This window comes from Pristis pectinata, chromosome 17 (assembly GCF_009764475.1).
Source record: "Pristis pectinata isolate sPriPec2 chromosome 17, sPriPec2.1.pri, whole genome shotgun sequence".
Taxonomy (NCBI): Eukaryota; Metazoa; Chordata; class Chondrichthyes; order Rhinopristiformes; family Pristidae; genus Pristis; species Pristis pectinata.
This window is the reverse complement of record NC_067421.1, coordinates 42,988,015-43,001,431: the sequence shown is the minus strand read 5'-3', so window position 1 is coordinate 43,001,431 and position 13,417 is coordinate 42,988,015. Positions and strand designations below refer to the sequence as shown.

Sequence of the window (13,417 nt, the reverse complement as noted above, 5' to 3'; positions counted from 1 at the left end):
CAGGACCATCCTTGCTGTGTCTGTGTCCATACCATCTCCTCTTGCTCAGTCCAACCTTTCAGCCTCTCTACCCTCTTTCTCCCTCTTACACCTCATCTAATTTCTGGGGAAAGTAATTTCTCTTTATTTCTCCATTAGATGTATCAGTGATTAGCTTGTATTTATGAGCACTATCTCAGGATCTTGGGTTCAGGTCCATAGCTCCCTGAAAGTGGCAGCACAGGTCGATAGGGCGGTACAGAAGGCATACGGCATGCTTGCCTTTATCAGTCGAGGCATTGAGTTCAAAGGTCAGGAAGTTATGTTGCAGCTTTATAAAACTCTGGTTAGGCTGTATCTGGAGTATTGCATTCAGTTCTGGTCGTCCCATTCTAGGAAGGATGTGGAGGCTTTGGAGAGGGTGCAGAAGAGGTTCACCAGGATGCTGCCTGGATTAGAGGGCATGTGCTATGAGGAGAGGTTGGACAAAATAGTTTTGTTTTCTCTGGAGCGGTGGAGGCTGAGGGGAGACCTGATAGAGGTTTACAAGATTGAGAGGCGCAGACTGAGTAGACAGTTGGTATCTTTCTCCCAGCGTCAAAATGTCTAATACCAGAGGGCATGCATTTAAAGTGAGAGGGGAAAGTTCAAAGGAGATATACGGGGCAAGTTTTTTTACACAGAGTGGTGGGTGCCTGGAATGTGCTGCCTGGGGTGGTGGGGGAGGCAGATACAACAGAGGCTCTTAGGCAGGCACGTGAATGTGCAGAGAATGGAGGGATATGGTCCATGTGTGGAAGTGATTAGTTTAATTAGGTGTCATTAGCTTAATTAGTTTGGCACAAGATGGTGGGCCACAGGGCCTGTTCCTGTACTGTTCTGTGTTATATTTCTGAGAGTTTTTGGTTCACCTAGAAGGGGAAATGGTAAACTTATGGCTGCTGATGGTCCAACCGTTACCCAGGAGCTCTCTGGTTTGGTTCCGGTAAAACACCGTCTCATCCTGCAACTTCAGAATATCAGAAACAGAAGCAGGAGGAGGCCACTCTACCCCTCGAGTCTGCTCTCCCATTCAATGGGTACAGCACAGTGGCAACAGCGAGTAGATCCGCTGCCTCACACCCCAGACACCTGGGTTCGATCCTGACCTCTGGCGCTGTCTGTGTGGAGTTTGCACGTTCTCCCTGTGACTGTGTGGGTTTCCTCCCACATCCCAATGACGTGCGGGTCGGTGGGTTAACCGCCCACTGTAAATTGTCCCTGGTGTGTGGTGGAATCTGGGGTCGCTGATGGGCATGTGGGGAGAACAAACAATAAGGTGAATGTTTTGTTAGTTGGTGGGTGAAGTCAGCACGGACTCGGTGGGCTGAAGGGCCTGTGGCCATGCTGTACCTCTTTGAGAGTCTACAACAGCAGCAGTTTCTGCAGCCTCACCACGGCACTGAAGGCCCTCGTCCCTGGACCTGCCTCAAGGCCTGACACCCCTTGTAAAGCTCCGTACCTGGAGTTTCCTCTGTGTCCACCTGTAAAACCCAGCATCCTGAAGTCTGTTCCACTTCTCACAGACGGTCACATTAGTGCCTGGTGGAGATGGCTGTCCGACAGTGGTTCAGCAGCAGGGATCGGAGGGCTGAATTCTGCCCAAGTGAGACTCCCTGGGTGAGGGCACTCAGGGCCACCCATTGCCCCTGAGGTACCTGGTTGCCCAGCACTGCCTGGGAGGGGGGTTGATGACTTGTTGAGAAATGAAAATAAAAAACATTGTGGTGAATCTAAGGAAGGGACGCAGAAACAGGAGGAGGCCATTCAGCCCTTCAAGCCTGTTCTACCACTGGGTTAGATGGTGTCTGATTTGTAGCTGCTTAACGAACTGGCCACGGTTCTCTCTGAGGTCTTTGTTCTCACTCGGTGGGAGTCTCAGTTCAGGCAGCTGCCGAGAACACTTTGCTCTGGGTGCTTATGGAGAAATGTAAGGCATTAATGGAGAGGGTGAGGAGAGATGGTCTGTTCTCCCTGGAGTGGAGGGGGTTAAGAGGGGACATGACTGAGGTGTATAAAATAATCAGGGGCATGGATAGGGTACGCAGCAGGAAACTTTCCCCATATCAGAGGGAGATAAAACTAGAGGACACAGATTTAGGGTGAGGGGGAAGAAATTTAGAGGGGATCTGAGGGGGACCTTCTTCACCCAGAGAGTGGGGAGAACCTGGAACACACTGCCTGAGGGAGAGGAGACACTGGTAGCTCTGTCTCTCCCCTCTCCTCTCCTCTCCTCTCCTCTCCTCTCCTCTAATACTACCCATCTCCCCTCTCCACTCTCAGTCCTCATGCAGGGTTTTGACCCGAAACGTCAACAGTTCCTCCCCCCTCCCCCCTCCACTCCCCACCACAGATGCTGCTCGACCCGTTGAGTTCCTGCAGCAGATTGTTTGTTGCCAGAGAGAGTGGTTGAAGCTGGGTCACTGACAGCATTTCAGAAGTGTCCAGTGAGCACTCGAGTCACTGAGGGCTCCGGACCAAGTGCTGGGTGATGGGATCACAAGGAAGGATGCCCACTGCTCTGGTTCAATGCTGTACGATTGTGTGAGGTGGGATGGCCACCCGTGACGGTGTGGGTACAGTCTCCCGTGACAGCGAGAGGTTCTGGAAGAGAAGGGTGAGATGTGGGGCTCTGGTGAGGTGAGGGTTAGGGGGAGCTCAGGGTTGGGCCAGGATCTCATCAGCTGAGAGCTCACTGAGTGGTGGAACAAGGGGCTGACTCCCGCTCTCCGTCCTGAGGTGTGCCGAGGGGTCAGAACCACAGATCCCAAAACTCTGGGGAGCTGCCGGGGTCTGAGACTGTCCCAGAAACTGGCCATGGGGATCCATCGATAATCTAGTTGAGGACAGGAGACTGAGGAACTCGGAGACTTGGATGTGAGCCAGGGATGTGGGACTCCGTTTGTGTACCAGTACAGGACCAATGGGCCGAATGGTCTTTCTGTTGCGGGTCTCTGCGCTGCCCTCACGGCTGCTCCCCTCTCTGTCTCCCTCAGACTCCAGCACAGTACAGCAGTGCCCAGAACAAGACGAGCCTGACCTACCTGTGGTGTGCCTTCCTCGACTTCAGGTGAGTGCCAGGAGATGTCCCTGTGGGTCCCGGTGACGTGAACCAGGCTGATTGCCCAGAGGAAGGGCTCTCCCCTATCCGGGGTGGCTGCATGCCTCTCCCAGGACGTCCCAGACAACATAGAACATAGAACAGTACAGCACAGAACAGGCCCTTTGGCCCACAATGTTGTGCCGACATAGCTGATCCCTCCATTTTCCTCTCATTCATGTGCCCATCCAAGCCCCTCTTAAAGCCCCCAATGAGTTTGCCTCCACCACCCTATCAGGCAACACATTCCAGGCATCCACCACTCTCAGTGAAAAACCTACCCCTCACGTCTGTTCTGAACCTACCCCCTCTCACCTTAAATGCATGCCCTCTGGTATTGGATCGCTCAATAATGGGAAAAATATATTGCTTGTCCACCCTATCTATGCCCCTCATCATTTTATACACTTCCAACAGATCACCCCTCAGCCTCTGCCGCTCCAGAGAAAAGAGCCCAAGTTTGTCCAGTCTCTCCTGATAGCGCATGCCCTCTAATCCAGGCAGCATTCCAGTAAACTTCCTCTGCACCCTCTCTAAAGCCTCGACATCCTTCCTATAGTGAGGTGACCAGAATTACACACAATATTCTAAATGCGGCCTAACCAGAGTTCTATAGAGATGCATCATAACTTCTTGACCCCTGTACTCAATACCCCGATTAATGAAAGCAAACATTCTGTAAGCCGCCTTAACCGCCCTATGTACCTGTGTAGCCACTTTCAGTGAGTCCCATGGGTGTGAGGCGTGGTGTGGGGTTTGAGGAACCAGGACCCTGTGGCAGACGGGTGCAGAGTGGAGGGAACGGCTGCAGATTCCACACAGACGTTGGCTCTGGATTCCCTTCCATGAAGGCGGTTCCCTGCTCTCGGGAGAGGGAGATGGGAAGCCCCCTGGGTCTCGCATCCCTTCTCACTGTCTGGTGCAGGGGAGACCTCCCGCCTGTAGGTGGACCTTATGGACACCCCATCCACCATCCTAACCACCCCTCCCTCCGCCACCGACACACAGAGGCTGCAGTGTGCACCGTCCGCACAGTGCACTGCGGTCACCCACCCAGGCTACTCCGGCAGCCCCTCCCAAACCCACCACCTCTCCCACCCAGGACAAGGGCAGCACCACCACCTGCATGTTCCCCTCCAACTCTTACACTTGGAAATATTCCACCCTTCCTTCATGGTCACTGGGTCTAACTCCTGGGACCCCCTCCCCAGCAGTACCATGGGAGCACCTTCACCAGAAGAACTGCAGCGGTTCAAGGAGGCAGCTCACCTCCCCCTTCACAGGGGCAGTTAGGGATGGGCAGTAAATGCTGGTCTTGCCGGTGACACCCAGATCCTGGGAATCAAAGATGGGTGGGCCGGACTGTGTTTGATCTGTTGCCCATCCACCTCCCTCACCCCTCGTGGCTGTGTCCTGGCCCCACCCTTAGCAGCACTCTGGTCTTGTGGTATCTTTCACATGACTCTGACAATCAAGAACACCTCAGTACAGTGGAAGCAAGTGTCCATAAAAGAGCAACAAAGTTTTTTCAAAGCACTAAGCTACTAACTCATTAATGCATAAATACAGGTTCAATAAAAGACTTTCTGAAGCATGCTCCAATGATGGGCGATGTCCCTTTGTGGGTGGGGCTAGCAGATGTACCAGCTGTGCCAATGTACAGCTGTGGACCCCGTGCCGTGTGCCTGGCCCTTGGGAAATGCCAGGTTCATTGGCAAGAACGGAGCAGAACAAGGGGTCGGATGTGCCGCGTCAGATGTTGCTGGTCAGATGTTGCCACCCAACAGCTGGCTGGATCTGGGCATGGTCGCTTCCTGTCATGGTCCAGAGGTTGGCTGAGGACTCCAGACCCTGAGACCGAGGGGGCTGCTGTGGATCTCCCCACCATGGCTGGGCACCTTGGCCCCACTGCCACCTTCATCCAGAGCAGCAGAGGGGAGGACCAGGCTTTGCCAGGGACATCTGTGCTGGGAGGTTCCTCTGTTCCCGTCCGGTGGTGGGATCACTCAGGCTGCCTGCACTTGGGGCCCCGTGGTAGGTGGAGGAACAAACCCTTGGCCAGGAGGGCTTCCCTTCCTGCCAGACGTGGTGTTGGTGGTGACCAGCGGTTATTGGCCATTCTTAGCCCCTCCCTGGACTCCCCAGGTCTCCGGCCATTTCGTAGGGCTGGGGTGGGTCTGGAGTCACGTATAGGGTGAGCACATCAGATGTCCTCTCCCAGGGACGTTGGTGAAGGAACAGCCCGTGGTTCTGTGCTCAGTGTGCACACCAGGTTATTGGGTTTGGAGTTAAATTCTCTGCAACCACGTCCTTCCCAACAGAGACCTGTGACTGCAGAATTGGAAACTCCTGTTGAATCACAAAATGATACAAGTTGTGGGGAAACATCCCATCCTGACTCTTTTAGAGTTTCAACTCTGCCTGATAAACTGGAATAATTCCTCATTAGGGAATCTCTCCAGCCAATCGACCTCTCACACATTCATCTCCTCTCCATTTACACTCGCACTAGCTCAGGATCTTGGTCAGCATGGGCCAGTTGGGCCGAAGGGCCCACTTTGTGCTGCATCGCTCTGTGACTCTACTCAGTTCCCAAACCTCGGATCACCCTTGTCCTTCTCCCCGACATCTCCCTGGCTGCTGGACTGAACTTTGTCCCGTGTGACAGAAGTGACCGTGCTGATGGTTACACTCTGGTTAGACCACACTTAGAGTACTGTGTTCTGTTCTGGTCGCCTCATTATAGGAAGGATGTGGAAGCTTTAGAGAGAGTGCAGAAGAGATTCACCAGGATGCTGCCTGGATTAGGGAACATGTCTTATGAGGAAAGGTTGAGCGAGCTAGGGCTTTTCTCTTTGGAGCGACGCAGGATGGGAGGCGACTTGACAGAGGTGTATAAGATTATGAGGGGCATAGACAGAGTGGGCAGCCAGCACCTTTTCCCCAGGGCGGCAATGGCCAATACCAGAGGACATCCTTTTAAGGTCGGAGGAGGAAAGTTCAGGGGAAATGTCAGAGGTAGGTTCTTTACACAGAGAGTGGTGGGTGCCTGGAATGCACTGCTGGGGGTGGTGGTAGAGGCCGATACGATAGGGACATTTAAAAGACTCTTAGATAGGCAGATGGATGTAAGAAAAATGGAGGGTAATGGGCTGTGTAGGAGGGAAGGGTTAGATTGATCATGGGGTAGGTTTATATAGGTTGGTACAACATTGTGGGCTGAAGGGCCTGTCCTGTGCTGTACTGTTCCATGTTCTAGGATGTCTAGCCAACGGAGATGACCATGGACCCAGCCAAGTGCAGCCTGGGTGCTACCAGCCTGTGATTTGGCACCGAGTGCTTCTGACACCTCACTGACTGGGCAGTAGTTGCTCCACGAGTGGTCAGTGCACAGTGACAGCAGATTGTCTTCTCTCCCAACCTCCTTACAGCTCGGGGACAGGGGTTTGGTCCAACGAGGGCTGCATCCGGATTGGAGGGAACGTTTCCCACTCCATCTGCCTCTGCAATCACCTCACCAACTTTGCCATCCTCATGCAAGTGGTGCCCCTGGAGGTGAGTGAGTTTAGAACCTCAGCACCGACTGGGAGCTGGAGAGGGAGCAGAAACGGTTCACAGGGATGTTGCCGGGACTGGAGGGCTTGGGTTACACGGAGAGACTGGACAGGCTGGAACTGTTTACCCTGGAGTGAAGGAGGCTGAGGGGAGGCCAGGACTGGAGGTGTGCAGAGATCTCGAGGGTTTTAGGACTGGAGAGGGGGAGGGAGTTACAGAGATGGGGAGGGGTGTAGGGGCCGGAGGGGGTGACAGAGACGGGGAGGGGTGTAGGGGCCGGAGGGGGTTACAGAGACGGGGAGGGGTGTAGGGGCCGGGGGGGTGGGGTCACAGAGATGGGGAGGGGTGTAGGGGCCAGAGGTGGTCACAGATACGGGGAGGGGTGTAACCGGGAGGCAGTGTGGGTCAGTGGGTCCAGGTGTGAGAGATGGAGGAAATGATGTTGGACACAAGTAACGAGGTTTGGGAAGCAAACTATCCTTCTGACAATTAAAGCGATGTTTATCAGTCCCTTGGAGTCTGGCAACGTAACGTGGAACTGGGTATCTGTTTCCACACACTTACTGAAACATTGCACAATGTGTAGTGTGAGATGGTGAATACACTTCAATCTCTGTTATTGAGCTCTACAACCCCTCAGCCTTGGAATGTAAAGCAGATTGTGTGTTGACAGGTGAGGGGAGCTGCCACAGGGAATACTCAGCCAGCTCTCATTGACCACGGCTGCTGTCAGTTTGTGCACGGAGCCAAATCGGCATGTGATTGGAAAAAGATCCAGCACTTCATCGCTCTGCTGTTAGACAGCAGGGCTTTCCAGGGCTAGAGTTTCCATCCAAAATTAGTGTTTTGTTTTTGGACTTTAAGTTAATCAAGGGACGTGGGTGAGTGCAGGAAGTGACACTGAGGTAAAAGATCATCCGTGATCTGAGAGACAGAGCAGACCCGAGGGGCCAAAGTCCTCCAGCTCCCGCTGGTTCCCTTGTCGTTTCCATTGCTTGGAGTCCAGCTCAAGTTCTTGCTGGAAGTGAAGTGTGGACACATTGCCCAGATGTAAAACCTTCCAGGAAGGAGCTCGGGTGGGAAGCAGGATGGAATGTGATCAATTCCTTCCATCCATGTGTTGGGGATTGCAGGCTATCAAAGCCTTAGAATAGGTTGGGTTTACTCACCCTGGTTCACCAAGGTTAACCAGGGTGAACATCCAGTGGCCAATGATGTCAGACCATCACAAGCAAGCGAGCTTCGTTGGTTTGGTCTGGTCATTAAAGTAAATATCTTTCCCTTCTGGAGGGGCACTGTTGGAAAACAGTGTGGACAAATCCCAACATGTTAACACGTTATTACTCCTGGGTGCTGTGTGGGAATGCAGAACGTGCTTCAGTGTTGTACTGGCCACAGTGTGTAACTTATCTACGCAGCAGCAGTAGAAATAGGAGCAGGAGAGGTGTCTGGTGGTGAGTGAGCCACCCCTGACTGCCCAAAGCCCTATCACCACCCGCAAGGCACAAGTTGGGAGTGTGAGAGGATACTGACCTGGGCATTCAACATGGAGAATGCAGCCTGCCAGATCGACTTTGCACCCACCATCCCAGTGATTAACCGGGTCCCCTGCTGCAGTGTGCACCGTCTACAAAACACACTGCGGTCACCCACCCAGGCCCCTCGCACAGCCCCTCCCAAACCCACCACCTGTCCCACCAAGGAGGTCAAGGGCAGTGGGTGCAGGGGAACACCACCACCCCGCAGGTTCCCCTCCAAGTCTCACTCGGAAGTATCTCGCCGTTCCTTCTCCGTCACGGGGTCTAAGCCTGGGAACTCCCTCCCCAGCAAGCACCCCGGGGGCTCCTTTTCCCCATGGACTGCAGCAGTTCAAGAAGGCAGCTCACCCCCAAACTCTTGATGGGCAATTAATGTTGACCTTGCCGCTGATGCCCTAATCTCAGTAATAACACGAATGCCCCTCCTCAGTCCTGACGCAGGGTCTTGGCCCAGAACATCGAGCTCCCTCTGCCCCCACAGTGCTGCTCAACTCACTAACTTCCTGCAGTGGTTTGATTTTTGCTCCAGGTTTAAGCATCAGCAGTCTCCAGTGTCTCCAACACCGCTTGTCTGTCTGGCGTTTGGGGCAGATTTCGGCTAACTCTACCTCATCCCCACTCCCTTTGTTCCAGATCCCTTGAAACCTGTTGATCACAGTCCTGAATGTTCGGATTCACTCCCAACATCTCGCCTGGAGGAGGGGAGGTGTGTGGGGGGAGGGAGAGTTCTGCAGGCCCCCAGCCTTTGTGAGAGGGCAGCTCCCTGAACAGCCAGGCTGATCTAAGCTGCTGGTAATGTAAGGAGTGTCAGAAATAATCAGCCTCAGAGCTAATGTGCTGGCGTTGTTGGAACTGCATGTGCTGCACAGACGATAAGATCATGTACTGTACTGGGAAACCTTGCGATCAATAAACAAGTCCTCCAACACCCTTACATTGCTGCAATGTAGTTGTTACTGATAAATCAATGAGTGACCAAATTGCCTGCAGATTACCAGCAGTTTCTCAGATAACTGGCCCTGAATTTGTCAGCTGCTGAACTGGAGACTGTGTCCTGCCTGGTTTCTGTGTTAACACAAAGCAGGGTGGCCAAACCCGGCCCAGGGCACGAGCTGCTGTTCCCTCCCCACTGCTCATCCCGCCTGCTATGAGACAAAGGAGGTCATTTGGTCACAGAGCCATACAGCACAGAAACAGGCCCTTCGGCCCAACTGGTCCATGCCGACCAAGATTCCCATCTAAGCCAGCCCCGTTTGCCCACATTTGGCCCATATCCCTCTGAACTTTCCCATCCATGGACCTGATCCAAGTACCTTTTAAATGTTAATGTACCTGCTTCACCCACTTCCTCTAACAGCTCGTTCCATATACTCACCACTGTCTGGGTGAAAAAGTTGCCCCTCAGGTTCTGATTAAACCTCCCCCCTCTCACCTTGAACCTGTGCCCTCTAGTTCTGGATTCCCCAACCCATCGAATCTTTGCTGGCCCTCAGTGTAATCCAGGGCCTCCCAGCACCCCATGCCTGTGGTCTGTGATCTACCCTTGGTCTGCAGAGCTGGAACGAGGCAGCCCTAGTTTACACACACTGTGAATCTGGGTTGATATCCAGCTCCACTCTTCCTCGAGCCTGTCTCTTGGCTCGATGAGGTTGGGTTTTGTCTAAAGGAGGGAAGATTTGCTGTAACAGTACATGATGGTGGTGAGATGTCACCAGAGGGTTTGCTGTGTATCCCAGGAAGGATATTGGGGTTGGGCAGTGTAGGTTTGCTGGGGTGTGCCCTGAGTGAGGGATTTCCTTGGGGTTGGCCGACACTGGGGTTGAGTTGAATGAGGTGATGTCAATGAGATGATTGACCGGGGGGGGGGGGGAGACGCTGAGAGGTTTCCCCCATTGGCTGGGGAATCTGGGAGTGTGAGGAGGGGTCATGGGAGAGGGGTTGACCACTTTGGGCTTTGGGAAGGAGAGATTCCCTTGTTCACAGGGTGGTGAAACTTTGGATCTGTGGGATCCACGGACACTGAGGGATGGCTGGGTCAGGGTTCAGGCAGGCTGGATGAAGTCTGAGAGGGTGCACAGATTCTACGATCCGTGTCTCCTGAACCCTCTCTGAAGCCTTCACATCTCCCCCAAAGTGTGGCCTCCACAACTGGGCACAGCCCTGCAGCTCCATTGTTTATAAAGGCTCAGCATGGTCTGTTCTTGTACTTGGGGCTTTGTGTGTGAAGCACAGGATTCCATGAGCTTTTTGACTACTTTCCCCACCCTGCCTCTTTCCATGAAGTGTCCATGTGGACCTGGGTACCTGTGAACCACACGGGGAGCGGGGCTTGAGGCTTTCACTGATAGACTCGAGGTACCGTTCTTCACAATCTGTAGCTCCGAGGTATCACGACCCAAATAACGTGGGGATGTCCTCACCACAGGCACAGATGTTAGGGTAGCAGAGGAAGGGTGTAAGGAGCTTCTCAAAGGAGCAGAGGGAGAGGTTTAGGGAGGGAATTCTGGAGCTTGGGACACAGGAAGTCGAAGACGGGTCTGCCGATGGTGGAAGGATTTAAACAAGGGATCTACAAGAGATTGCTGTTGGAGGTGACAGGAGGGGTGGGGGGTCGGAGGGGGTTACAGAGATTGGGAGGGGTGTAAACAGGAGGCCGTGTGGGTCAGTGGGCCCAGCGGTGAGAGATGGGAGGGACAAGGTTGGACACAGGTGGGTGTGTCAGTGGGTGTGACACTGGGTGTGTCGGGGGTGACAGGTGTGATCCGTGTGTTCTCTCCCCGTCAGCTGGAGCGTGTACACCAGGTGGCTCTGTCGGCCATCACCTACGTGGGCTGCTCGCTCTCCATTGTGTGTCTGACCGTCACCCTCGTCACCTTCGCGGTGCTCTCGTGAGTATCTCTGCCCACGGTGGGCCACCCACACCGGGTACACCCCACTCACACCCCACCCACACCAGGTACACCTCACCCACACCAGGTACACCTCATTCACACCCCACCCACACCAGGTACACCTCATTCACACCCCACTCACACTGGGTACACCTCACCCACACTGGGTACACCTCACTCACACCTCACCCACACCCCACCCACACAGGGTACACCCCACCCACACAGGGTACACCCCACCCACACAGGTTGGGTGTATGGGTGCGATTGGTAGGTGGGGTGGAGTGTCTGTAGTCGGGGTGGGATGTGTGGGTGGCAGTGGGGGGTGGGGTGTAAGGTGCAGTGCGGTGTGTGGGTGGGAGTGGAATGTGGGGTGGGGTGCGAGGTGGGGTGTGTGAGTGGGAGTGGGGTGCGAGGTGGGGTGTGTGGGTGGGAGTGGGGTGCGAGGTGGGGTGTGTGGGTGGGAGTGGGGTGCGAGGTGGGGTGTGTGGGTGGGAGTGGGGTGCGAGGTGGGGTGTGTGGGTGGGAGTGGGGTGCGAGGTGGGGTGTGTGGGTGGGAGTGGAGTGTGGGGTGGCTGGGTACTTGGAGAGTTGGGTAGGGGGTTTCTAGGTTGGCATGTCCAATGGGTGGGTGTGAGATCCCCAGGTGTGGAGGGGATTGAACCCCTCTATCAGCCCCCACTCATGGTTGAACATCTGCCCCAGTACGGGCTGAGAGGCTCCTGTCACTGCTGACGTGTGTGGGGGGAGGGGGATGCCTTTGAAGCTCACACTTCCCCACTTAACCCCATTGACCGAGGCTCCACCCACTCACCAACCCGTCTCTATCCTGTTGCAGAATCCAAATATTCCCATCACAACGGGCCCTCCCGCCGGTGTTTGAGTCACTGACAGAACTGGATTCCTCACTCTCTACCCCTCCTCCAGGTCATTAATACTGATGGTAAATACCTGTGGTGCGAGAAGTGGTCCTTGGGGCCCAGCACCAGTTACCTCCATCCCGCCTGACCTTGGTCCTCGCCAACGCACCCCCTCGCTCACACATCCTGCCGCTCTGTCATCTGTCTCCCGCCCTCCCATCTCCTACCAGCCCCAAATTTTTCTGATGTCTCGCGGGCTGATGCCCCCTGTGCTGTAGTGCTGTGGGGTCAGTTGGTTTGGAGGAATATGGTTGTTGAGGTACAGTCGGTGTTTGTGCTCTGGGTGTTGTCCATTCTCTGACGGTCTCTGCCTGTTGTGCATTCACGGTCTCCCCCCGACTGCCCAGGTCGGTGAGCACCATCCGGAACCAGCGTTACCACATCCATGCCAACCTGTCCTTCAGCATCCTGGCGGCACAGATCCTGCTCCTCGTCAGCTTCCGCTTTGTCCCGGATACGGTGAGTGGGGAACGTCCGTGGGGAATCTTGCCGGAGAGAGTCATAGATCTGTACGGCACAGAAACAGGCCCTTTGGCCCAAACTGTGCATGCCGACCTTTCCTCCCGTTTGTACTAACCCCATTTGCCCACATTAGGACTGTATCCTCTGTACCTTGCCTATTTAAGTGCAGAACACCGCACTTCCAATTGGTTAAGCATCCCTTCCACCCTGGCCCTCTGCCTCCTGATATCAAGCCAATTTTGGATCCAATTAGCCAGCTCACCTTGAATGCCACGTGCCTTAACCTTCTGGAGCAGCCTACCTTGTGGGATCTCGTCCAATGCCTTACATCAGTTCTTGACCAGTCCCCTCTTGTTCCTGACGTACTCCTTCCTCAGCTCATCTGCTACTCTTACCTCTGAATCCACCTCTTCCAACACATTCCCAGGTGACCTCTTCCTCTCCACGTTCTTCAGCTCCCTCAACATTTAGGTGGAAGACCTTTCATTGGTTCTGAACTGGACCTGAAACACTCCCCCCTCAGATGCTGCCTGACCTGCTGGGTATCCAGCATCTGTCCACATTGGGTCTGATGGTCACAGGGTGCTCACTGTGCGCAAACTGACTGCAGGAATTCCTCCAAATCACTTCATTGGATGTCCTGAAAGGGATGTGCAAGGTGCTATAGGAGTGTAGCCTTTCCGTCATGGCTTGACACAGGGTTGGTAACACTACTGTAGAGCACCAGTACACGTCATCCCACGGTACCGGCCCTGTTGTTGACGGTGTTAGACGGGTTCTGGACATGTTTAGAGCATTTCCATTCACCCTGTAACCTGCTGTGTCAACATCCCCTGGTGAATCTGCCTCTCCAGATATCACATTGTAATTGTAGTTCCTGGCCAGTGGCTGGCTCTGCTAGAGTAACACCAGTGATTGCACCCACTGGAAAAT

The 13,417-nt window shown here is 54.2% G+C and overlaps 1 protein-coding gene across 1 annotated transcript in view; it reads left to right on the top strand.

Annotated features, from left to right (window-relative positions):
• Positions 1 to 13,417, top strand: part of adgrd1 (adhesion G protein-coupled receptor D1) — a 106,647-nt gene that overhangs the window by 50,304 nt on the left and 42,926 nt on the right. The window contains 4 exon segments of the mRNA XM_052032170.1: positions 3,015 to 3,088; positions 6,550 to 6,673; positions 10,996 to 11,099; positions 12,370 to 12,481. Of these exon segments, the coding sequence (XP_051888130.1) occupies positions 3,015 to 3,088; positions 6,550 to 6,673; positions 10,996 to 11,099; positions 12,370 to 12,481 (414 nt within the window).